At 37.6% G+C, this 27,792-nt stretch overlaps 1 protein-coding gene across 12 annotated transcripts in view; it reads left to right on the top strand.

Moving 5' to 3' along the window:
- POU1F1 (POU class 1 homeobox 1) overlaps positions 1-27,792 on the top strand; it is a 218,574-nt gene that overhangs the window by 163,460 nt on the left and 27,322 nt on the right. For 6 of the 12 annotated variants that reach the window (XM_083846828.1, XM_083846824.1, XM_083846827.1 and 3 more), the window contains 6 exons: positions 15,774-15,839; positions 16,661-16,778; positions 17,112-17,353; positions 19,026-19,190; positions 20,655-20,715; positions 23,517-25,108. In XM_083846828.1, coding sequence (XP_083702954.1) covers positions 15,774-15,839; positions 16,661-16,778; positions 17,112-17,353; positions 19,026-19,190; positions 20,655-20,715; positions 23,517-23,730 — 866 coding nt within the window. In that variant the 3' untranslated portion in view covers positions 23,731-25,108. Of the gene's footprint in view, positions 1-12,235; positions 12,778-13,375; positions 13,487-15,773; positions 15,840-16,660; positions 16,779-17,111; positions 17,354-19,025; positions 19,191-20,654; positions 20,716-23,516; positions 25,109-27,792 lie in introns of those variants that run through there. The other 6 variants (XM_083846826.1, XM_083846830.1, XM_083846831.1 and 3 more) reach the window with 4 other exon arrangements.

The raw sequence follows: 27,792 nt of genomic DNA, 5'->3' as shown, positions 1-27,792 counted from the left end.
ATGACCAATGTGGTATTCAGCATCACACACAGTTGTTCTTGCAAGTTTTATAGTGACTTATAAATAATATTATTTGTGTTTCTTGGTGTTAAGTTACTGCAAGGATTGGGTTATGACTTTCAGGCAACACCTTCCTTATTTCCCCTCAGCTGCTGCAGTGTCATGACAACCAGTGTAAAAGATGTGGAACAGTGGTTAGGTTGTCCATCCTCTTCCTTCCCTACACCATCTTTACTGTGCTGGGGAGGCTGCAACACTGAAAGGAAGAATTTCACTGTAATGAACTCCTTCCCCTCACGAGAAGGAGCACATGGAGAAAAATCATGTTTAAATTCTCTAGGCTGTATTGTTCTGTGTAATGTGGAAGTCCTCTGACCTAATGTATCTTTTATGAGAGTATCCTAATGGAGACTTCCTTAAAAGCCCAGCTCCCACAGCCACTGTTAAAGTCCCAAGATAGGCATGGCCGATGAAAGAAAGCAGCATCACTTGGGTGGAGTCTTACAGTTCCTTTTAGGATTCTTACAAAACCTGGGGAATAACAGGCTGGGGAGTGCTTGACTGCTCTGAAGAGGAAGAAATACCCTTCCAAAGGGGGGGTCCTGTCTATGGCCCAAATATAGGGCTTCCATATATGGGAAGAAAGAATGGATTTCAAAGGTCTAGATACTGTTGAGCTAAACTTGGGCTTTCATTTGCCTGGAGTGCTTCTCTATATGGAAGGAGAAGGGCTCCCCTTCCCACTTCCCCCACTCATGTACAGGCTTGAGTTATGATCGTTTCCTTTAACACCTGGAAAGTGGTATGGTATTTTATTTAAATATCTGCTTGTTCAGGCCAGCACACCTGCCAGTACAGTGAGAAGCCTCTCCCCATGTGTTACATGTGTCCGCTGTCAGATTAAAATGCAATTAAGTAATTTAAAAGGAAATTTCCAAGTCCTTTTGTGCCAACCTTCCAGCACAGTTTACATAAACAAAGTGCATGTATGGAGGGGCATTTTAAAAGGAAAGCTGGGTGCTACTTACCAGAACAGTGATTTTGTGAAAAGGCTGTAGGTGCAGTTCCAACCAGAAGCATTAAAATCCCATCAGGAGAAAGAAACACATTCAAACTCTTTCAAACAACAAGTAATTCTCGTAGCCTTAGGCCAATTGTTTATGACAATTACTCTACCAACGTTGTCTGAGTTTAGTCGTGTTTGTTTTGGGAAGGTTCTCACTTTCCAACTTTTTCCTGAGCAGTAATTATAAAGAGGTGTGTATATGAAGAAGATCATTTTATTTCTCACCTTAAAAAATAAATAAATAAATATATATATATATCATCCTTCCTTTAATTCACATTCTAATTCATAATTGAAGGGAGAATATGGTCACTCCCCTGCCAGCTCATGTTGAGACTGAACCAGGCCAGCTCTTAGATGGTGGCTTCTGAACTTGGAAGCTGGACAATCATAGTCCTTTGCTCAAGGGTTCACCCTGGAAAACGCAAGTGGATTTTTTTTTTAATATCAATTTGTTGGGACATCTCATGCTTTCCCCCATGGTGTGGGAATACATTTAAAAGCTACGTAGTTTTATAAGTGCAGCATTGATCAAAATATGCATTGACAGATCTGGCTGCTTTCCTGAGGTTTGCCACCAATTTTGTATTCTCTTGGGTGAACTACTTAACACTTCAGTTTCCTCACCCATAAAGTGGAAGCAACACCTGTGGGGACAATGGCAAGGTCTTTAGATAAAAGAAGGTATTCAAAGGGTGGAGTAGTGCTATACCACGATGATTATTCTTTTACTGTTAAGGTACACTTTTCACATTTAACACATGTTGGTAATGATTAATTGAGTTGTGTGGATTAAAATTTTAGTGGGAGTTATGGAATATGTTCCTAAAGAATAATGCATTTTAAATGTTATGTGAGATTTCAAAATTAAAACTTTGTCTCGTATTTCAAAGAATTTTAAATGACCTTCAGACAAAGCCAGTCAGTGGTTTGAATATCCTAATGAAATCACTTTACTTGCAAGATGTTGTGTTTGGAAATGAAACTCAAAACTACTGACTGTGTTGAGCTGATGATGTTTGTCTGTCTAATACACTAATATTCATCAATGCAGTGTGTGCAGGCAAAGTTCAGACATGAATATAGATAACTAGGATTTTCTGGGAGCTCATATAATAATCTCTTTTAGGTATTGATCTTTGTAGCTACCTGATGACCTTTATTTTACACTGATATCAAAAGAAAGCAGCATTATTTTATCACTTGGCTCCATTAATACAGAAATAATTGAGTTATCACTAATCATTTTAGCAAATTAGAAACTCCCATTTAGTACACACTTTGCTGGCTGTGCTTGTACTGAGTAGTGTTTCTGGAGTATTTTGAGACTGTTTACTGCTTAATGTACTGTTTGGTGATGATATCCAAATCTGACCCTAATATTTTGAAAGTATTTGAAAGTCCAGTTTTGCTTTTTTTGACTTACTTGTACCTGCCATTTTAATTAGACTGAACTTAGATGAATATGTTGTTTTTTTGTTTTTTGTTTTTGTTTTTTTTCAGGATGAAGCATGAACATTACAGTTATCTTGGTACAAAAGATCAAAATGTATTTGTGTAAACTGTGAGTTCAAATATTAAGGTTGTTAAAAAAAAAAATAAAAGGGAGTAACCTCGAAAGATTTGAATTAAAATAAAAATCCACAAACTTCACTTTTACTTTGATCTTGTGTTTTTACTACTGTAAGTCTTACTAAGTAACATTGCAGTCCTATAAATTATTACAAATTTGAATTAACCCCAAAAGAATTAATATCTTCCATTACAGTTTGTCTGGAAAGCTTTCCTCCCATAGGAAAGCTATAAGCTTATTGCCTCCATATAAGCTATGTGTACATTATACTGCAAGTATAATACTGCAGATTAAAAAAGTCTATGAATATATTATCTAAAGCAACCTCAGATAATTTTATAAAAACATTAGCTGACGTATTTATGGAAGATTTTCAAAGGCACCCATAGCACTAGATGAGACCTTTAATATAATAGTTTCTGAAACTCTGAATAACTTTTCTTTAAAGCTGAAACTTTCCACATAAACACATTGATTTCATTATGGACAATAACTGAAATAAAGCAGTTTGTTTTATTCCAAAATTGTTGCAATTGAACATGTTAGGATTATAGTTTTAGATTTGGAATGACTTTATAGCTGAAAAGTGTTCATCAGTTTGTCGGTCTGCCATCCAAATATAATTGGGCATATATCATGCTCAATTCCTCTTTCCTGGGACATATAATGAGGGATGACTGGGGAGTAAGGGCTAGCAGCACAGGGTGGATGAGGGAAGCAGGTAAGCACATCAGATGGTGATTGTTATGCTAGAGGGAGAAGGAGAAAAATTGAGACTCTTCATTATTCAGTACATTTCCCATGACTTTAAACTTATCCTTGTCCCAGGTTTCCAATAATGCTGAGGAATGGGCAGAAATATTAATCAGTCTCTCAGAATGTGATTTCAGTTGTTACCTGTTACAGTCTTCTCAGACTTCGCTAGAGAGACAGGGGCATGTGAGGTATTTGCCTCTGGCTGTAAATCATGTAAAATTGATGGTAGCTTATAATAAATGTCTAGACTACTGAAGTTTCTTTGGTATTTAGTCTAATTAAATGAATTGTAAGGAGTTGGATCTGAGATCACATAAAGAAAAAAAAGATAAAATACATTCTTTCACTATGTGATATAAGCAGGTTGAAAATGCTCATGAGGATTGTCTTGCAGAAACATTGCTGTGATCCAGCTGGAGATGGGCCTAAACCCATTTCGTGGAATGCACCATCCCAGGAAAACACAGGAGGAGCCTTCAAATGTACTTGGGTCTTTTTAGCATATTTGACCTCTATATGGAAGTTTCTGAAATCCTTTCAAAAGATTGGGGGGCTAGTCTTAAATCCTTTAAATTAGAATTTAAAGAGAATTGTTTTGTTTTTGGAGATATGTGAAGTGAATGATGCTTTCAGGAAAAATATTTGGGGGGTTGTTCATTTCTCATTGTTTAATATTCGAAGACGTAGTGTAAGCCCAACTGCTGAAAAAAGTTATCTTCAGTAGATTTATACATTTTCTGTAGGGAAAAGCTTTGCACTGTCATGTAGATTGTAGCTTTTCTAATGGACCTTGTCATCTTGATTAGTAAAAGGGTCAATTCATAGAGAAGCTGCAGAGGTTAGATGATACGGTCTTGGGATATGAGTTGATGAGTTGCAGCAGTAGGTCAGTAGATATTTGGATGGTAGATCTGGAGTATGTTATGGTTCCAAGGCACTTCCTGGGGACGTTTTTACTAATTTAAGGATCTGGGCTAATAGCTTTACTCTGACAAGATTTCTCTGTTCATTCTGATTCATTTGCTGTACTTTCTTTTCCTGATGTGCTTAAATTAGTTCTTTTACACTTAGTTGCTTTCCACTTTTGTGTCACTTCAGGGTATAAAGGGGCATGTCTGTAACATTTTAGACCTAGGCCTGGTCAAATCCTGCTTTTATTTTATTTTTTCTCTTCTTTTGACTTTTTGATTAACTGTGCATTTGGAGAGAAACTGTTTTGTTGGTGAAAATATAAACCGAGAAGCAAAGAGTATATATATGTTTCATTTGTACTAAAGCAAATTTGCACCATTTGGGGGAATGTGAATGGACCTTAAAGCACAAGTGAATGGAATTCATTTCTATGCTATCATACCTTCTGAAAGTTAGGGTTTTCCAAATATCTCATGCTGCTATTCAGCAGGCAAATATAACTATACTTATATATTTGTCTAACCACTTTTTTCCCCAGGTATCATGTTTAAAGCTCTTATCTTTTTCAAATGCTATTAAGAAATCAAGACAGCATTTTAAAGTGTTTGATCCTTACAAAACTGCTGACTTTTTTGTTGTTTAACTAATTTTTAGTAAAGGTATGCTATATCATACAGATGAATGATCTGATCTTTTGAAAGCACTTTTTTTTTAATTTATTATTAATTTGTAGTTGGACTTGGTTTAGAATCTGAAAATATCAAGAAATGACTTCAGAGTGCTGAAGTGTGATTTATAATTGACAACTCAGGTTAGGTGCAGCTACATACAGAAATCAAATATTAATAATAGTTTTTATCAGTTCATTTGAGGTAAGGGGAGTTTAATAACTTTAAAAAAATAAAAATGACTACTTTGAAGCTGTACAGGAAAGTTTAATTTTCACGATTCACAGTACCATTTACACTGTATTCAGTACATGTGAATATTCAGAAAAGCTTTGTGAGAGCACTATGTTTTATATATTTGGATACTTATAAAATATTTATGTGTAGGTATATGTATTAAATAGTATAAATCTAAAAAAGAAAGTACTTTTTATATTATATTTTACAGGGATACAATGGCTTGTACTCTTGTAATATAAAGGGGCACACTTTGAAAGAATTAATGGTCTTGATATTGTAGCAAAAAACCCTGTTTGTATGATAAAAGCTTCCTGGTGTTACAGGTATCCTTTTTGAAATGACGTAAGAAAAACTGAAAAAAGTCACTTGGAGAGGATTGAGTGCTCACTTAAAAGTTTGGTTGTTAGAAATAGCACTGTATGGATTTAAATTCATAACCTCAGGTATGTGAAACACTTTTTCTGTGTGGAAAAGATCCAATTTTCCAAATGAAAAACCACTTGGAAAAATAGATTTTTGCCAGTGAAAAGGATGTTAGATCTGGTCCTCAATTAATTGAAAACGAGTCAGCCATTACACATCTGAGACTTAAACTTGGCCTTTAACAATTGTTAAATCATCAGTAGTAGTAATAGTTATGTTAATATTTTAAAGATGTTAAGTATAGCTTATTTTACACATACTTTGCTAAATTCATGCCCGGTACATGTCCACTGTTTGGGCCCCATCCCAGCCATTTGCAGCCTGATCCCACGCTGCCCCACTGAAAACTGGCCTTACACTGCAAGGAACTTGGACCACTGCCATGCAGTGTCAGGGTCTTGCTCTGCAGCAACTTGTGTGTAATATATGTAATGTTTTGAGAAGCGCCAGTCTGACTGGGAGCATGGAGCAAAACAGTGGAAATTGTATATCTGTGTTACTTAAATTTGCCCATCTTACTTCCAAGTTGAAATGTATTTTAGGATGCTCCCTGCATGGGGAGCTGCTAACAACGCTCAGGTTGTTGTGTGAGAGCCGTGGGAACACCGCCATTCCCCACAGGTAACAGATCATGTCTGTGCTGCACGCTCAGAGGCTCTTTTCTGCAGGGGTGATCTAATGTAAGGACAGGTGGTTTGAAGAAACAAATAATCTTGCTTTCTTTCTGTTCTTTATCAAGTAGTCTCGCTTGGTCTAAATCGGGCTTTAAGGCTATTGTTTGCTCTAATGCAATTACACATGTTTTTTACTCAGACTCCAGTGAGCCAGACTTTGGCAGCAAGACCTGATAAGCCGTCTATGTGTCTTTAAAAATGAATTGCATTGTGCTGGTCCCTGGGAAAGTGTCTTCCTTGAAAATAGTTAATCCTCCTTCCCCATCATTTCTGGATGAAACCATCCATGGCATATTAACTGACAGTGAATTTACGTCTTACCCAAGGAAAAAGATTTTTTGCCTGTGCACAAGGTATTTTACTTAGAGATGTCTTTTTCATTTACTACGTGGGAAGTAAATGGTAATCTATGATAACTTTTTTTTTTTTTTAAAAAAAAAAAAAGTCTGGATAGTATCATTGAAGGGAAGAACTGTGTAAATGTGCAGATCTATAGAACAGTTGTAAACTATTGGAAGTATAAAAATCTTGCAAAAATGCTACAGCATCTATGGTTATATCACTGATGTTTATTTGTATCCGGATCACTGGTTTGGGGCAAAAATACTGGTATATTTCATGCTTAGAATCCAAGGTAATCCAAATCTTCACAGCCTTCCCTTTCTGGTGATGCTCACTACTTCCACCTTCCATTGACACCACCTAACATTGGGGCTGCTCACTCTGTGAGCAAAAAGCCCAAAGGCCCAAGTGTGCTACTAAGTTGACATGGGGGGGGACGAACTGTGCCCTTGCTGTTCCAGGATGGATCTTTGAGTGCAGGTGCATGTGGAATGGCTTCTGTTATGTTGTGCAGATGCTCTTGATGCACAACATTGAGCAAGTAAAGCTTGTATGTAGAAGAGTTAACACCAGATTCCGCACCTTTGCATGATTGCTGAGCAGTGCAGAGTGTGCTAGAAGTAAAATGAATAACAGAAAATACCCTGCACAGAGGAATGATATAACTGAAGTCCAAAGCAGAGCTGGAACTCTTTAGAAATCTGGAATACAACTGGAGAATGTTCAAACCCTTGCTTTATCACATATATGCTAAAAATTGTTCGTAGCGAAATAGAAGAAATTCAGAAAGTATTTTTCATTTTCTCCTTTCAAATTATTTGATAGGTTTTACTCAACTCAGTGAAAACTGACCATGAAATTATAGAATTTAAAACTGGGAGGTTACATAAAAAATAAACATATGACAGGAATTTTTACATGCAAGTACACTGTGCAAAAATATTCAGGAGAGACAAGGATATAAATTGTTATAGTATCAAAATAGAAAGAGTTAAAATAGAAAGAGTTAAACAGACCCTCCACCCCATAGACAGTAAAGGCTGAAGTGAAGATTACTTCTCAATGAAACACAGTTTCTCTGAGCTGCACTATTTCTATATGTGTTTGTGTGTGCATGTATACCTCTCCAGGGTGCAAATGTACATATAGGTGATTGACTCTGATATGTTTCAGCCTTAGGAGTATCATAGTGATTATGCTTGTAGACACTTTCAACGCTACAAGCTTTTTATCTGAACGATCCTCATATCACGCTACAAGCTTTTTATCTGAACGATCCTCATATCTGCAGTCTTTAGCACAAAATTCCCAATAGGATCCCAAAAGTATTTGAACAGTTCAGGCAGGCAGGCTGTGCAAGTAGTTGCTGGATCTCATAGAAACACCTGTCATTAATGTTTCCTCCTTTGGGTATTTGTATTTATGCATGTTCTGTGGGTGACTAAACAGTAGTTCCTAAAATGCATACATTATCTGGAAGAATGTCTTAGAGACCCATGAAAAGGAAAGAATGAACGATGCTAACAAGACCAACATTGTGCCTGGTTTCCTTTGCAATGATGTAGTGCTTGGCAAAGGTGAGGAGGAAACTTCATGTCAATCAGCATGGGATCACCTCTTGGGCATAGAGATTCTGTGCTCCTGTGGAGCAAAACAATGGGGCTTTTCCCAGCTGCCTCACATCCAGTCCTGAAAACCTGCACTAGAAATGCTATCTCAGAGCTGAGAAAACTGTAAAAGAACCTTTCTGCCATGAAAACAAATAACTTAATTCTGTCTAAACAAAAACTTAAATGGTTTTTGAAAGCTCTCCTCAGTCTTTTGAGTTCTAATTTAGGAGGAGAAAGTCAGTCTCCTGGTATGAAGTAAAAATTGTAGATAACTTAAGGGAGGTGGTTTCTGTATATCCCATCATGGACAGCATAAAAGAGGCTCAATCATTAAAATCTTCATTTTCCCCAGTCCTCCTTACAGAAATAATAGCCACTTGAAAGACCAGTTTCAACTGAGGATTCAGAAGGGAGCAGATGGGCTTTACTGTGACGTGTACCAATATCATATCACAATCGAGTTGGAGATTGGGGCATGGGTCTCAGGACAGAATCCCCGCTGCTGCATTTTTATGACTCTCGTAAGTGTAAGGAAGGTTGGGGAATAGACAGTCTCTTTAAGTTGGTGGCTGCAGGTCTGAAATTGCTGCCAGAAACCCTCAGCTGAATGACAACCCTTTTGTTTTTAAGTACTGGAAGACAACTCAGAAATGAAGAGGCCTCTCTGGGTGATAAAGACTTACAGGTATATTACTTGGTCTGCTTTACTGAGTCTAGTGAAGCCTTCCTTATTCATAAGGCTTAAAGGTGAAAAAGGACATATCCATTCAGTTTCTATAAGCTACCCAAATTTGGGATGCTGAGTGTTGAGGTTCAGATGGTGCTTGGGATTCATGAGGATAATAACAATTAGTGCAGTCCTGTCTTTCTTTTTGAGGTCTGACCAAAGAATGCAGTTTGAAGAATGGTCAGACACAGGTGATATAATGAAGTGAGGTGGGGCATTTCTGTTCTAAAGCTGTAGATAAGCTGCACATCCAGTTGATTTCTGAGGAGAAAAAGAAGTGTCTTGGGAAGTCTTTACCATCCTATGAGATGAAGATTCAAAACCAAACAAATTCAAATCTATGTCCCTGGCTCTCCCATTTATGGTCTACCAGTCTGGAACAACTTGAGACTTCTGTGGGTGTAGTCAGAGGAGAGAAACTGCTCTTAGTTCAGTCTGACTTCCCCACCCCCAAAGTCTAATTCCATCTTGACACAAGAGAGAAGCCCTGTATCGTTCCTTTTGCTTATGATTAGCATATTCTTATGGCCAGAATAGAGGGTCATAGAACCACAGAATGGTCAGGGTTGGAAGAGACCTTAAAGATCATCTAATTCTAAGACCCCTACTATGGACAGAGACACCTTCCACCAGACCGTGTTGCCCAAAACCTAATTCAACCTGTCCTTGAACACTTCCAGGAATGGTGTCCTTGGACAAACACCTGGCACAGATTTCTGAAATGTCACCATGGCGGTCAGGTGGTCTTTTTCAGGTCCATATGGCCCCATGACCTCCCTGAACAAGCAGAAGAATATCTATTACCACAGATCTGGGATAAGAAAAGCAAATATAGGCAAACTCTATCTGCTGTCAGAGTTTAAAGCTGACTGTGAAATGAGAGTCATAGGGTGACTTTTGGGAAGTGAGTCTGAAATCCAGACAAAGCTGAGCATGGCTACCATGACAGAGCTTCACCCCCAGGGGATTCTTCTTGGCAGAACAGAAAATAGTGACAGACTGAGGAGTTACAACCACAGAGGGTTGTAGCAAAGCTTTAAGAGAGGATCTATTTTTGTTAGAAGTGACCTCAATTATTCTGTCTGATGAATGTGAAATGTGTTAAATACCTAGTCTAGTTGTTCAGGATCCTCAAAAATCCAGCCAACATATATATGTATATTTTTTAAATATAACTAAGGGCACAGTCATAATAAAAAAATAAAAATAACAAAATTGTTGGCTCTATTGAGTAGGCAATGTGACACAAATACATTATAAAAATAAAAATTCAAGTCATTCTGCAGTATGAAACACAACACTAAATAATAGTGACGTGGAAATCTTATTTGAGAAGATATCTGGGATGTTGTCACAAAACAGCTTTTTATTGTACTCTGAGGAAAAGTTCAGTATCTCATGATCACTGGTTGCACATACTTTCCCAGTCTTTCTCTGTGCGAGCTTCTGTGGGTCAATATCTTTCATGAACATACTACCATTCTCTTCTAATGAACTCTGTATGTTGGGAAAGCTTTAACACCCAGACAAAGTCAGGTAAGTCTCCTAACTTCAGGAAGAAATGGAAATCTGGCAGTGAGCTCTGTCTTGCACTACAGGAAAGGCTACAAATTCTCTGCAGCTAGCTATGAATTTGCAGTAGAGATTTTACCTGTTGGGATTTTAGAAAAAATAATTGTTAAGGACAGGGCTGTAAAGTTATCCTTAGTGTTTCTTTTTATTCTATGGCTTCAAAGCCTCAGTATATAGGTGGACTGAAGACACTTGTGGATTTATCATGCTCCTTGCTGAGGGGGAAAAGGTCACCAATGGTGAACATTCTTAAAACAATTGTTGAATTTCCACACAATTGAGTAACAGTTTATATACTTTCCATTATGTATAGCACTTTGGCCAAGTGTGCCAAGATCTACTATTGGAGCTAAAAAAATTACTTGTGTCATAAGAAGGATATGCTATTTGAGAACTGCTTGTAAGGTTTAAAAGCAATGTCAGCATTACAGACATCTGTCTAAGTTTCCTTCAGTGCAGTGCCATGATCTGAAAACTGTATGGGTTCCAAATACACATTTAGCTGAACAAATGCTGGAGTTTAAGGCTCAGTTCTCATTCATTAGCCAATGTGCTCCTGAGTTCACAGGCTTTAATATATATAGGGCCAAACCCAAAGTAATATAGATGGCAGTTCATTTGGTGGCGGTATCTTCCATAATATTGTAATGATTATTTTAAAGTTTTTGTAAATTTTACAATATAGAAGTGTGTATACAGAAAGTAGTTATATCAGTATTTAGCCTCATTACTGCTAAAGCACATATGCAATTTGCAAAATGCAGTAATTCTGAAATTTCTCCACAACCAAAGACACAGCCTTCACAAAATCACATTTACAGATAATATCAAGGATCCAACAGGAAAAAAAAAAAAAAAAAAGCAATATGTGATCTCTCCCATACCACATATTGGAAGTCTGTTACATCAAAATCCTACTTCAGGCATTTGATCCAGTTTGGAATATCCAAGAAGGCTTAAACCAAGAGTATCGTCATCTTTACAGGCTGACCCAACCATCTTCGGTTACAAATTAAAATAAAAAATACATTTTACCTCCTAAAAAGTAAAATGAATGAAATGGAACATCTGATTCTTTTTTTTTTTCCTTTAAAATTTATGACCTATACGTAGAATATATGACTATGATGTACTTAGTGATTTTTCATCATTTTCAGATTAACATGTATACTTTTTACTGTTCCAAAGTCATTCTGTTTTCATGCCAGCAAATCATTTAGATAGTTAATTCTTTGTAAAAAGATTCTGCATTTACTTAGTCACTAGAACAATAAAGACCAGGACCTTCTGGATGAGACTGTAGATGTTGCAATGCTATAAATTAATAATAGTAACTGTGAGTGAATTTCATGTGTCACTATAGGCTCTTTCAAGATTTTATCTTAGATAAACATTCAGCAGTTCTTGCTTATGTAAAACTGTCTGTTCAGCAGCTTCCTCTTGGATACAGTTGATCTGTGTTACACATCACTTGTTTTTACTAGTATAGCAAGACAAATGATGACTGTGTAACTGCTAGGAATTTGGTTAATTCAGAGTATTTTGCTATAGGTTCTTGACTTGTGCAGACTTTTGATTGAGCTCTCAGTCAGGTTGTCTTCCAGACAATTGCCTGGATGAGATTCTAGGGGCAGGTGTTAACTGTGGAAACCTACTTCATATTAACCGTACCTGTCTCTTTGCTACCGACTTTGGAGATGGAACTTTTTTTTTTTTTTTTCTGGTCATTGTTCTTCACAAAAGACCTAATTGAAAATATCTGTTAAATCATGTCTCTGGTTTCCCTCTTCTTCTCTCCATACTAATTGGATGTGTATTGTGTTTGTGTGGGAAGGAAGGAGGCTCTATAGCTGTATAGCAATATTGCTGGGGAAAGAACATTAAAATGGATAAAGGGATTTCCTGGTGGTATAAATACCTGCACACGACGTCCCTGTGCTCTGGAGCCCTTCTGTATATGTATATGCAAGTACAAAGACTGGAATACAGTTGGAGCTGCTGTTAATCACTCAGGATCTGTTCTGTTAGAAAACAGGGGAAGGTGGCTCTTTGTCTTTCACCTCTTTGAGGGTATGACTTGCCAAGCGTTTGCTTCATCCGACACCTTTGTGCCCTTGAATTCTGACTCTTCTCCCTCTCTGCCTCTGATAATGCATCACAGCGCAGCAGAGTGCCTGCCAGTTTCTAACCATGCGACCAATGTTGTCTCTACAGGTACTTTTTAAAAATAATATTGCTCTCTATAACTCTCATTTATAATGCTTTTAGATGATATGCCTGCATCAAGTTTCACAATATTTAAAGTGTTTGGTATCAATTATGTGCAGGACTGGAAGTGCTTTAAAATAAAAACAATTTCACAAAACTGCATCATGAGTGAATGAGGAACACTCACAATTTTTGCATTTCAGCCAAACTAGCTTTCTCCTAATTTATTACAAGATTAGACTATAAATACAGTAGGTTAGAACAGGTTCAAATGCTGACACTTTTTTGTCATTATAGTCTTAATGATAATTGTTGTGTAAATAATTGAAAGATTGTTTATGTAACCACAATTTTGAATTATATAAATTACTTTAAATAGGAAATGTATTTAAACTAGGTTTGAATACTATATGGAAATGTTTTCAAGGAGAAACATTGCTCTATGAAGCATATTACATACTGAATAAAAACGAAGATTGAAGTGAATGTTCAAAATTGGTGATGGAAGTCTCATCTACATTTTAGAAATTCATGTGTTGTGTATATAACCCAAGTAATTACATTTAAATACTAAACTGTCTGAGAGAGAGACAGAGAGAGAGGAATTTCTTGCAGCCTCCAATCTACAGATATGGGATTGTAGAATACAGAAGTTACTGAAAACTTTTAGGAACTGAAAAAGAAATAGTTTTGATTTATTTGAAACTGCATACAGGTAAGAATTTTACTTGGATTCTTAACAAGGAACAACTCTTGCTGAATGCATTGGAAATGAAATGTTTTAATAAAATAAATAGCATATAGATAATGAAAACTAAACATCGGCATTACCTAATGTGGTCTTATATGCTAGGTAGGAAGCTCAAAATGTCCTAACACAGTTGTTGCTAGTAGTGTTAGTAGGGAACTATATAGGAGAATTTAAATTTTATATGAGGCCATATTTATATATCTGTGTTATAGCAGTATTTTCTAGATTGTTTATTTATCTTTATGGTTCTGATCTAGGGAAAAATATATGGTGACAGGCAGTATTATCAAACGCATTTGTAGATCTGTTTTGGATTTGTTTTTTCATATTTTCTAGTTACACCACAAGGACACATATGACTGTATTCGGTGGGAATTTAATTCACAGGATCACATCTAGGAGGTGATCCTGTCAGAATGAAAGTGACAGAAGGTGCCGTTTCCAAATTTTGTGCATAGATTCAGAAATTGTAATAAACAATGCCATTGTGGTGAAAACATCTAACGAAAACTTGTGGAAAAAAAGTAGACTTGAAAGAATTTTGAATAATGACTTATTTAAATGTCAGATTTTATTAAAAGGCATGTAACAATGCTGCATCATTAAATATGAGTGAGTACTTTTGTTGAAATAATATACAGTATCATATAGTTTTCTGTAGTACCCTATACATTTTAATTGTTATTATTTAAGTAGCATCTTCCTCCCTACCTAGTACCACATCTTTATTAGTAATTTGAAAATGGTAATTTTTATTTATAAAAATGGTACAGACTATGGATTATGAAATAATAATAGAAAAAAAAAAACACAAGTAAACACCTAGATCTTAATTCAACAGAAAAGCTGTATTGCTCTAAGTGCATAAGTATTATTAATGCGATCGCTATTTTGGGTGTATTTATACTTGTACGGGCATGCTTCTTTTAGTAGAGTTTATAGATATATACATGTGTCTAAACATGACATTTTACTGCTATTACTGTTGCAAAAAACAGAGCTTTTAATCCCTAATTAATTATTCTGTTTTGAACAACTGGAATGTGTGCTCTGAAGTGCAGTTCTACATATCTGTTCACAAACATGAATTTTTAATATTCCTCTTTAGAACAGTTGTTAGACGGGACAGTGTGTATGTTTCTGCTGTCTGCTTACCTCTCAGGAACCATAGCTTTTGCATTGAGTAAAACGTTGTCTGAAACTCCAGGCATTGGAGATTACTGAGCACGGAACTGAGATACCTCTCTTCATCTGAGTGAGCTAGAAAATGGTGATTTCTACTTTCCAGAAGTTGCCCAGGAGAAGTGGGAAATAGAGCAAAGCTTCATCTTTCACTGATGAAAGTTTGCTACTCTTTGACCTCTTTGCTGATTTTCTTGAGCAGCTGTAATATTGATCTAGTGAGGCAAGAAACCAGTGGAATATGCTTCCTGAATCTCTTCTTCAGACTTATGCTTCTTGCTATGCTGCCTGCAAGACCCCTGTGAAAACGCTTGGAGATAAATTCATTGCATGCTTGTTGCTGCTGGTGATAGAAAATGTTGATATAAGCCAAACTTTTTAGATGAGCCCAGAATCTATCGTCCTGTTTCCTGACAACCCTGCAAAAGCACTATGAAATGTTTTCAGTGGCTTGGCACTTGTGAAAATGACTTCTGGATGCCGCAAAGCAAACGTCCCAAACAGCTGCTTTTGAGAACATAGGTCTTATGCATGCATAAAATATTGCGTTCCTATATGTGTGTGTTCACTCTGGGATTTCATGATAGTGAAGGCAATGATGTTTCTGGAAACACAAAACAAGTTTTCATGTAAGAATAAATGAAATGGTATGTGGAAGTTGGGTGGGCAGCCTCCTCTTGGAGAGTTCATTGCTTTGCGTACTCAGCAGTATATATAAACTGTGGCTAGATCCATAGATTTTGTTTAAAATAATACATAAAGACCATGACATGGCAATTTCTGGTTTGGGCTCAAAAGGTATCTCACTACTTGTAGCGGCAATCTCATCTGGTGTGACTGGGCCCAGTGTTCTGGACTTCCAGCAACATCAACCTGATGGTTATGGCCCAGAGTTAATGTTTAGAGAAAAAAACAATATACGAGGATACCGTCTACTTCTAAACTGAAAGGATGTATCTTGAGTCCTCATACATTTTCTTACCAGTCCCATCTGTTTTGTTTTTGATCCAAACTCCTAAATGCTCCCATCTCCATTTTGCCATGATGACTTTGGGAAATGCATTGGCAGGACTTCATTACTCTGTGCCCTCCTGTCACTACGGAAATCAACCGTCTACCTATGGGGTGATGGCAGGTAAGAGATGTAGCCTAAACTGGGTGAGCTACTAGAATATTGATTTTGGTCAGTTTTCATTTAAAGGGATCAGTTCAAGACAATTGCTTAAAGAAGACAAGATAAATGAGCATTAAACTTGTAGCATGGAAACTGTGACAGGATTTAGAATCGATATTTGAAATAGAGGGTTATGATCAAGGTTATTTTTTTGATTGTTTTGCATTTTTACCAGTTTAAACATGTTGGGATAGCCTTCAAGGCCAGAAAAAAAAAAATACTTTCCGTCAACATATGCTTTTTCTGAATGCCATATAGCTGTATGACTTGCTTTCACAGAGGTGATCATGGATTTTTCCACTCACAGGTATGCTAGCATCCCACTCAGTTTTAAAGTCCCAGGCCAAGTAAGAAAGAGGAAATCTTATTCTATGCAAGTTCAAGTTGCCCTCAGTGAGACAATTCCATGAGCCAGATTAACACACAGCCCAGGAAATAATTGTTTCTCAGAGCTAATCCAGATCAAACTCAGCATCTGATTTCACTTAAGATTGAAGGAAATATTTCACTAAGTTGGTATAGATTAGTACATCTGTATAGGGACTTCTTACAGACTGACAGTAGACTTCCTTCACTGTGTGCAAATGTCCAAATCTTCCCATTTCATTATCCATTAATCTGTTTAACCTGTCTATTGCAAATGTTCCTGTCATTGTTTAGATCCCCAGGTAAAGTCTGTAGGTATTAAACAAAAGGTATTGCTCAGAAATCCATTGTGTTCTGTTCCAAAATAAATAGATCTTCAACCTTCTTCTTTCTTTTTGTACCCTTGTATTTCTTAGGTATCAAGCCTGCAACTCCAGAGATGCTATCAGCAAGTCTCTCCCAGAGCCGCATTTTACAGACATGCAGCATGCCACATCCCAACATAGTCAATGGTGTCAGCACATTACAAAGCAAGTCCTTATCTGTTTTTCTTGTCTTTTCCTTATTCTTTGGGATTTTGTGTGTGTGTGTGTGGTTTTTCTATCTGAAATCTATAATGACATGTCACAGTTTGACTATGCAATACGTATGGCTATGGGTTGTGAAAGTGATTGCTATTCTGCTTTTGTATATGGAGACAAGAGAAAGACTGGGTCTCTTGGGAGATCCTCACTCTTGCTCCTGGGTAGCCTTTCATATAAATTACATAACCTAATCCGTAATATTTTTTATGAGATGACAAAGGCATCTTTTCATAGTTTAGCAGAATAACTGTATGTAGTTTTCTTTTGGGTTTTGCTCAGGCAGCCTGACTCCTTGCCTTTATAAATTCCCTGAGCACACCCTGAGTGCCAGCTCCTGTGCTCTGGGCCACGGCTTCACACCCATGCACCAGTCCCTTCTCAGCGACGATCCCACAGCTGCAGACTTCAAGCAGGAATTCCGCAGGAAAAGCAAGTCTGTTGAAGAGCCTATTGACATGGATTCCCCTGAAATCAGGGAGCTGGAGAAATTTGCTAATGAATTCAAACTGCGGAGAATTAAGCTGGGTATGTGCTTTTTGTCAGCCAAAAAAAGGCTGAAAATTTCCAAAGAGAGCTCAATTATTTCTGAGTGTTTTATGGTCTGGTCCATGCAGTTGTCTAAACATAACTTTAATCCTTGCCTTGTATGGCCAATTTTTTTCCACTCCTAGAAGACTTGCACAGAATTAATAAACTTCAGCTTTTTGCAGCTTAGTATGCAGAAAGTAACTGTAAAAGTTCCTGCTTTTTGAATTATTTGTCTTCCTTGCAAGAGCAGATACGTTTTTTTGTTGTTCACTAAGTTGCATTCAGTAGCAGGTGCATTAGTTTCTGAATAGCTCAAAATTTTCTGCAACTGAGGGCAGCACATTCTCTAAGCTCTTGTACCCATTCTCTTCCCCATGAAGTGCTCCATCTCACAAGATGGTGCGATGCCACCTCAGTATACAAGATGGACGACATCCATAGCAAATTTTTCACACCAGTAGGAAGGTTTTCCTCCTGTTTTATTTTCTGGTAGCATGACACAGGTACAGCAGCAATTGATTTCTTTGTTCCTATCTGATATCTAGTGGGGATGATGTGAGATGAATTGTATCAGTGGGTCTCTGGTGAGCTGAATATTGGGTACTCCAATCAAAGACCTGCAATTCTGACATTATTGCTTATAGAATTATATTGTAGCATTACAGTCATAGGGCATCTTTCTATTAAAAAATCACCTTTATAAATGTAAGAAAAAATACAAGATTTTTACATGTGTCTATGCATTATCTCAATAGCTAGAAAGTTCTTGTGTTCCATTTGCAGTACAAAAATAAGGACTAAAGCAGAAATTTATGGTTTATAATAATAATTGGGTACTTAGGTATAATAATATTTGGGTAACTTAAGTATTTTTGCTGTATATCATGTATTCAAAGTCGTCTACAGCGGAGGAAATATTATCGAGGCCCCAGGCTATTAATCAGTGTAATTTTTACTGCATCTTGATGCAGTGATTTGTGAGGGAGTGAAACTTCCTCTGATGTAAACAAATGGCAGAGAGACTGTGAGACTGAGCTTAATGCTCTGATGGGAAAAATGCAATTTGCAGAGGAAAACTAATCTGAGGTTGAGCTTTACAAGAGAAGACAGAGTTAATATGGGCTTTGGGTCTGGGACTGAGAGACACAGTTAGTGCAGTCAAAAGGGAAGCAAAAGGCTGCCTTGTGAGACATTCAGCATCTAAAGAGATTGTGCCCATCCTGGCGCAGAGGTAGAGAGGGAGGAAGACAAGCCAAATTATTCAGTGCACTCAACGAAGAGCTGCTGTTTACCAAGTCAGTGCCCGCATGTAAAGTGCAGCACTTCTCTGCTTCAATTTAGGCATCACAACAAATAACAGGAGGCCAGCAGTGCTGCTAGGGATTAGCTTATTGACATGGCATCCTCTAAAGAAAGGTTATGGGGTCTGGACCTTTCTCAGATCCCTAATCTCAGAGCCTGTAAAACTCCTCTGAAATCAACAGAAGACTCCACACAGCTCTGAGGTGAGCTGAAAGTCAGCCTCAGAGACCTCTGCAGAAAGACCATCCTGAAGACACCACAGGCACACAAGGTTCATAAGAGTCAGCAATGAAGGCTTAAGTGTATCAAGGACAGTAACACTTTTTAGAAAGCTTTAGAGTGATTTTTTCTTTTTAATTTTTGACAGGTTATACGCAAACCAATGTTGGGGAAGCGCTGGCTGCTGTGCATGGCTCTGAATTCAGCCAAACTACAATTTGCCGGTTTGAAAACTTGCAGCTGAGTTTCAAGAATGCATGCAAACTGAAATCAATACTGTCCAAGTGGCTGGAGGAAGCAGAGCAAGTGGGAGGTAGAGAGCTGAAATCCTCTGAATATCGACTGCAATTAGACCACGATCTTATAAATACTTTGAAGGACTAATATGCATTTTCTGTAAATTAAGGTTTTTGTTTTACTAGCTTTAAATACTAAGCTGTGCTGATGGCATGTAATGAATTTTAGTATCTTTTTTGGGTGAGTGAGGAAGGGCAAACTGAAAGGCATAGAGGGTACAGAGCAGCAGAAACTTCACTTTGCCTTCTGGAAGTCATTTCCTTCAGTCCCACTGTAGTGAGCTAGTCCCACTCCTGTAGCATCTGTCAGAGTCATTACCACTTCTTTAGGATCTGCAGGACAGTGTGTGCAGCACTGAACTGGGATTCTTCACTAGCAGAAGACACTTCCTTCCAGTCTCTGGCATGCAGGATGTGGCCATGGGATAAAGAATTTGAGTTCAGTCAGATAAGGCAGTCCTCTTTGAACCCCCGAAGAAGAATAGCATGACATAGAGGTTTTTGATGTGACATTTTTGCTGTGACCTTTTTGCTGCTAGAGGGTTCCCTTCCTTTTGCCCTGTTAATTTTCAGTTGTAGAAAGAATTCTGAGGTTCACTGGGCTAAGCTGACTTTAGAACAGGTTGGTTGATGCAGAGGAAATGAGTTGTTTTAAGGAAGCACCTTTTCAACAGGATGAATGGCAGTGATGTGAAGCAATATGCCTGGAGGTGATTGAAAGCCAGGACTTACCACTGTGCGGCACTCACCTAACATAGGAAGAAAGAGATGATCTTAATACTACTTTTTGCATTTTCCATTATATTCAACAGTAGGAAACATTGTTAAGGAGCTGCTTCTGCCACACAGTTCATTTTCCTTTGAACCAAATGGAACCAAAATCTCTTAATGTGGTCAGCACATTATAAGGATCACTTCTAAGGGATTTATGGTGGGTAGCAGCTGCTGACTGTTTGAGCATTGGCGCAGGCTTGAGCTGCAGCGTAAGATCATGCCTGCAGACAGAGGCCTCTGAAAAACAAGGGGACACTTGTCCACCAGAAGGTGGGGCAGATGAATAAATGGGATAGGAGCCAGGGCCTTATTTCTGAAGAAAGACAGTGAGGTGGCTGACGAGTACGGAGATGGGCTGCGTCTCTCCAGACTGTACCCTGCAGGCAAGGAGGAAGAAGGTATGTAAAAGGAAGGGGGCTGATGTATGGTTCCTCAGGTACACTGGCAGAGAAAAAGAGACAGTGCTACTTGCAGCTTTACCATTGGCTTTTTGCTTATAAATATTTATAACTGTAGTTAAAACAATGACAAAATGTCTTAAACAAAGAAGTGTAACTGTGCGTGGTGCCCTTCTTGTGGTGCTGCCAGCAACAGCATTTGTTACACTTTCTTCTGTCTTCAAACAAAAGGATGATTTTTTTCTAGAGATGATTGTGCTCAGTTTCCATTCTGTGTGTAAGTTAACTGCTGTTTTGTTTTTAATACAGCTTTATACAATGAAAAAGTTGGAGTGAATGAGCGTAAGAGGAAGCGCAGAACCACCATAAGGTAATACATATTTATGGAGTTACATGTTAGTAAACCCTTTGGCTGAGATGCTTATTTTTTGGGGGGGAATGTGGGAGTGAGGTTGAAATCGAGGTGTTTTTTTCCTACTAATGAATGGTTAATGAAAGATAAATTATTTTAAAACATTCTAGTGAAAAACAACAGCATACCCCTCCAAGCCCCCAATTTTCTCCAAATGTCTTAAATTTCCCAATTAAAGACATTTTTTTTCAAAATATGACAACATACTACAGTATGAAAAAAACAAAATAAAACAAAAAAACACTTTATTACAATTCTGCCCCAATCTTATAATCTTTATATAGTAAGATAGCAGAGCACCCTTGTTTTCATTTATAGGATGTTCTACATTATACCAAATGAAATTGCATTATTTTGCCACAGAATTGTGGTCTGGTAAGTTTGAGGATATCTTTTGCAGGTCTCTGTCCCTATCGTCTGTCACTGGGTTCTTTGGAGTTCCCAAAGAAGAAATTCATGAGCTAAATGGAAAAGAAAAAAAAAATTGTTCTGGGAACTTCCTTCTTTTTTTTTTTTTTCATCTTGGGGAACCAAAATCTACCATCTGTCTAGCCTCAAATCCATAAAGAAATAAAGTAGGCTGGTAAAAACATGTTATATAAACAATTACTAAATAGCTAAAGCCAAGAACATGATGAAAGCAACGGTGTGGGGTATGTTCTTCTCATTTAGATAATCTTATTGTTGATGAAGAAAATTCACTCGGGGCCTCCAGGGAGCTGTAGTACTCTTCCACAGAAAGGGAATTTGGCTGCCTTTGGGCACAACCTGACACTGTCATGCCTTACCTCTTAGAGTACTGCACCTGTTCTTTGAACAGGGATCATATCCTGTGTGCAATGTCATCTCCCAGAGATGCAGGCTGCTCCATGGCCCCGCAATGTCAGAGTCCCACAGTGACAGCTCATAGTTTTTCCTCTCCCATTCAACTTGGGCTTTCCTTTTTCAATCGTATTGCCTTTGATATAAGAAATAAAATGAAAATATGATTTCTTTGACTTTTAAAGTATTCCTCTAAGGGGATGCTTCTCAGCTAGGAGTGAGTTGGGGATAGGAGATGCATCATTGCTCATTTGCTAATCACAGCACCTCAGAAGGGATGAAATTTTACTCTTGGGATGCCAGTTTCTTCTCCCAGCTTCTCTCCAAGCGAGTAAGGTCTTCAGGGCTAGTGCCATGCCCTTACACAGTTTGTGCATTACTGACTGAGAGCAGTGAGTTCAGAGCATCTCTGTTCTAGGCATTTTCCCCTGGCTAGAGGAATCCCCTGAAGACCATTCCTCTAACGTGGGTTTTGCTGCTGTTGCTTTTTAACAGCTGCTGAGGAAGTCAGTCTTCACATTAAGCTTATTATTATTCTTCCTGCTTTTATATCTAATCTCATCACACTGAGACCATCAAATGTGTTAAGTTTTCAAGGGCACAGATAATTGAGGGGAAGTTCAGTACCATATCCAATATAGTAAGAAAATATTAATTACTTCTTTGAAGGCATGTAGGACCTCAGTTTGAAGACCTCAAACTAATCAGGGAGATGGACTTATTTGAACTATAGCTTTACTCTTAGCAATTCTTAATTGATGTTTGAAGTCAAACTAGAGGTAAAACAGAAGTCCCACTAACTACATTAGGTTAGTTATACCCTGAGCAAAAGCTCCTTAATTTGAAGTTGTGGAAGCTATTTTCATTAGGAAACCTAAAAAACCCTAGTCAAAAATAACTATACATCTCTGTGTGTGCAGAACATTATGCTATTAATTAGGTAGGCTTGGTAATGCTACTAAATTTTTCAAAATAAACCTGTAAATGAAAGACCAACAACATATTACAAATGAAGTATCTGAAACTCCAGCAGCTATTTTGTACTTTTGTATAATGGAAATACCCGCACCTCATTTCCAGAATAAAGCATGAAGTGCCCTCTTGTGTCCAAAGAAATTACAGCTACTGCTGAAGCTAGTTTCGGGTGTACCCTGTTGCTATCAGGCAAGCATGTTGCAGATACTCTTAAATTTTTGAGAATACATTAACACAAATAGGAAGTGAATTAAGGAAAGATGGTACTCTTAGTTTACTTTTTTATTGAACCACTCGACTTTGTCATTGCTGACTGTGAAGAATAGGTTAAGGCTGATTTTTTATTTTTAGAAAATGCAACAAAACAGACTGCTGTAATCTCTGATTTCTAAAAGTAATATAGTGTCCGCTCCATAACAAGATGAGATACAGAACTTGACACAGCACGTCCCAGATGATAATTGATGATGCTCTTCCCCTTTTTAAAGGTGAATGATATGACACAGCCAGGTGAACCCCAGCAACGTGCATTTGCTGGACACCAGTAACACTGCTGTGGCTGGGGCAGAATGGGTGGTCAGGTTTGTTCTCATTCCCAGGGTCTCATTCGTGTCTAGTTAGTAGCTGTATGTTCTAGAGAACATCAAGGAGCACAAATATTTCATGATTAACACTAGAATTGCACTGAAGTTGATGGTATTTTTGTCTTTAAATGACTCTGTGCTGAAATTCTGCATTCCTTTTTCCTAATTCCTAATTTCATGCATTCTGCATGTTATGCCGTCCACATCAGCAACGTACTACAGCAGTAAGTTCTGTGGGTTTTTATTTACTCAGCAAAAGAGGAAACAAGCCAAGTCATTGCCTACAGTGCTCTGACTCAACCCTTCTCCTGAACTAGTGGCAAAAGCCTGAATGTGTCAGAAAAGCATTTAAAGGTGAAATTTTGTCCCTTTATCCAGTATTGCTGCCAAAGAAGCCCTAGAGAGGCACTTTGGAGAACAAAGTAAGCCTTCTTCTCAGGAAATTATGAGGATGGCTGAGGGGCTCAATCTTGAGAAAGAAGTTGTGAGAGTTTGGTTTTGCAACAGAAGACAAAGGGAAAAAAGAGTGAAGACAAGTTTGCATCAGAACGCCTTTAGTTCTATTATCAAGGAGCATCACGAGTGCCGGTAAATCTTTTTCATGCATAGTTGTGGATTTCTGTTTTGCTTTTTGTAAATATTTCAAGTACTTTGTTGTTTAAAAAATATATAAAAATCAGTACATCTCTTGATTCCCTTACAAACTAGCCAGCTTCAGCTGCAATGTAGTGCGGAAGACCTGATTTTAATGTAAAAGGTTGGGAACAAATTAAATGTTACAGCATATATTTAAAGACTGGGAGGCCTCTGCTTAACTGCAAGGAACCTGTTATGCATTACACAACTGGAAATGCTTTACAAGTTGCCCAAGTAGTTGCAGTTTCCCTGTACCATGCCTTCCTTGCATCTGTGCTACATTTAATGATTAACAGAGAGCCCCCTGTAGGTAACCTAAGCATGAGGAAACAAATCCTTTGTGTTACATATGAAGAAAGGTTACAAAGCTTGGTATCAGCCACTGTTGTTTTGAAATAATTTTGCCTCTGCACATCGATGTAATTGCTATACCCTTCACCCCATGGTAACTAGCTAAATGAGCTAAATCTGCGAGACTGTGAGCCATTAGGCACATGCAAGGTCCTGTCTCCAGCAGCAAACACTGAGTTCACTAAATTGAACATGAAAAATAAGTTAGAACCACGAGGAAGAGGAAAAGGTGAATAAGTGACCTTAAACTTGTGGTGGTGGTGATGCTGACTATCTACTTATGGCCAAAGATAGAAAATACCCACAGGATCTTGTGGGACCGCCACTAGTTGTGAGCAAGCCAGGAAGGCAGGCAGAGGAGCACCGGGTGAGGACAGAAAAGCTGCCTTTCCTCTGACTGAACCATTTCAGGTAACTTCCTTGTGTCTGTTCAGAGTGAAGACATGAAAGATGTGCCGTAACTGCTGTCTTTATTCATGGTACAATAAGCTTACCAGTACCGAGGTGTCAACACAGCCCCTAACACTTAATGTACCACTTGACTGCCTTAAGCAAATACCAACTATAAATGACCTTTTTCTTTATGCTAGTTATCAAAGGTATTTCTTGCTATTGGATTGTGTGCCTTAAAGTTTGATTTTGATAGGTTTAGCTATAAAAATTGGGAAACTATTTACCTTACCTTACGACTTTGTGGCTTGAGGGAAAAACTAGAGGATTATTTTATTTTTTTTTACTTTGGGCTTTCTTTGTGTTGTATTTTTTTTTCTGATTAAATCTTTTGTGGACATACTTACACCAGAGAGAATATATTAAGCTAAAAACCAAGAAGTGGTGTTTTTTTTTTTTTTCTGAAATAAGTATCCACACAAAGCATTTATTACACTGTACATTCCCACTCTCTTACACTCCACTAATTGAAAACAATCCCTCGTCCTCCCCTACCCTAGGGAAATAATCACGGGGAGGAAAAAAAAAAATAATCCCTACTAACATAAAACAAACAACCAAAGACAAAAATAAAAGAATAACAACAAAAACCAAAACACGACCATGCCAGAGCTCCACCTATCAGAAAGCCAGACACTAAGAAACTAAATTAAGGACTTTAGTACTCACCAGGGATAGATTATCAAGCCATCTCATCAGCCCTGCTCATTGTTATTAAATAGTCCATTACCATATATGTATTTTAGTCTTTTCCCAGGACTGAAATTGAGTACACGCAAGTAGTAATGGCCAGATAAATTTTATTTTTCCATAAAACAGACCTGATGATTTAGAAAATGTCTAGATAATAGGCCCACAGAAAGCAAAGGGGTTTAATGTTCAAGATCACTTAAAAGCAGTGTGTACAAGTTGTGTTCTCATACTACTGTATATCAAATGGTCTCTTATACCTATTACAGTGACCACAAGCATATTCAGCTATGGAAATTAGGCCTCTGGATTAAGAAAATATATTTTTATGGGTGAATTGCACTGCTATAACCCCTTAATTTAGAAGTAGCCTCTAGTCTAATAATTCAAATGGGAGAAATTATGCTATGTTCTCCCTTCAGATAATCCTCATCACTGGCATAGCTCACCCACAACAGCAAAGACTGAGCCTTAGTCTTTATCAGCCATGTGTATTGACAGATCATTAGCTTTCCAAAAGGATGAAAGATAAATGTATTTGAGAAGACTGGCACTCAGTGAAGGTGATAGCATGCATTTGTGTACCTTTGACGTTATGTAACCTAGTGTTATGTATGTTGAAACTACAGACAAATATGAATTTTATTTATATTGTAAGTTATTTTGTTGATTATAAAAGGCTTCCTAAAAATGATATAAGCCTGTATGTTCCCCTCCTCTCCAAATAAAGTATTCCCATATATTTGGTATTCCACATAATGGTTTGTAGTTTTTTAGCTGTGTATTGTGCTGATGCACTTGTTTGTTTTAGCATGCTGTAAGTTAATTCAAGAACAGACTTACCATAAAACTGTGATTTCTAGTTTTCCATAAAGTCTCACAAGTGAAGACTAATTGCAGAAGCATAGCAAAATAAAATGAAAGGTGACATATAATGACATTTTCTTGTAAAAGAATGACAAAAAGACTAAATGGAAGAAGCAGCCACCATCTAACAACATCTAGCTGTTTCCAAGGAAATACTAACAAATTAGAGCAGAATTGTTTAAAAAAAAAAAAAGGATGAAATCAATTTAATGTGCTGCAGCTGCAGCTTTTAGACTTAGAGAAAGTAGCAATTCAGTGTTTTCTCTAAGAACAGCTTACTCGCTGGATAATTGCCATCATCACTCTTGATTGGGAGAAAAAACCTAGATAAGACTTCTGAGGGTTAGCTTTACAAGCCTGCAAGTAAGTTTAGGTGGCTGTTTGACAAACATGGGCTGCACTATTTTTCTTTTCTTTTTTTCTTGCTCTTACTTTTCCTATGGTAACTTTAGGTAGCATTAAAACTAGAACAGAGGACAAAACAAGGTATTATACTAATATGTAAATATGTGGTTCACCTGTCTCCTAAGTGCTATGTACTCTGTCATCCTCGTCTGAAGGATACAACAGACCTAGAAAGGGTCCCAGTACAGGAAAAGCTGATGACCAAAGGTAACTGGAATAACTAATTAAGCTAGGACTCTCTCTCTTCTAGATGTAATATGTGTGCATTTAATGTTGTAGAGGTCTATTGAATTATGAGCTGTTCCAAAAGGGTGGATGGAGACAGGTTATTCACCATCCTTTGTAATGTAAGAACTGAGAATCAACGCGTGAAACTAGAAGGAAACTGAAGGGAGAAAAAAAAAAGAAAAAAGAAAAAAAAATGGTGGTTCTTACTGTTGTGGGGACTATATTTTGAAAATCCTCTACCAAAAAGTGTGGGTGCCAGCAGTTTATTTATATGGCCAAGTTCACAGAAGAGAAAGCCAGTCAAAGCTGTCATTGAGCTACAGTGAAACTATGCATGGCTCTAGGAGTACCCTAAATTAAAATAAAAGTTAGAGGCTAAGAGATATTAAGGGTCATCTGTGTTTATCTTATTCTCATGTTTTCTTGGGCACTGCCTGCAGGCACTAGTGGAGTAGGATTCTGGGTGAGGTGGACTTTGGTCTGTCAATGTCTCAGAACAGACATTCTTAGGTGCATCAAGCAATCATGGCGGTGTTCTTGGATAGACGACTTGCAGTTGCTGTTAAAGCGTCAGCAAAGATAAAGGAGTTTGAGGACTTTTTATCGTTGTTTTTTAGTCCACTAAAAATAATTTAAAAGGAATGTGTTTCTTTGCAGGGGGTGTAATTTGGTTATAGAGAGCTACAAAATACTTACCTATATTTGAGATAAATATAAGCAAGCCTGCAAACTTACAACACTTCTCAATCTGCTACTGAAAGATAGCAGAAAGACACAGAGTAGGGCTGCAGAATTTAAGATAACTCTTTCCGGAAACACTGGATAGATCTTATCAATGATTCTACATAAGCAAACTTACTGACCCCAAATAGTAATGCCTTTATTCTTCTTCTTCAAAGACCCTACAGATAAAGAGCTCATCACAGAATTACGTCTAATTTTAACAGCCACTGAAAGTATAAAATACAGTTAGAAAGGACACAAGCCTTGATGTTCAACCAAAATACAATCAGTAACGTTTTATACC

This window comes from Anser anser, assembly GCF_964211835.1.
Source record: "Anser anser genome assembly, chromosome: 1".
Taxonomy (NCBI): domain Eukaryota; kingdom Metazoa; phylum Chordata; class Aves; order Anseriformes; family Anatidae; genus Anser; species Anser anser.
The sequence above is the reverse complement of the archived record's forward strand: the minus strand, read 5'-3'. Positions and strand labels throughout refer to the sequence as shown.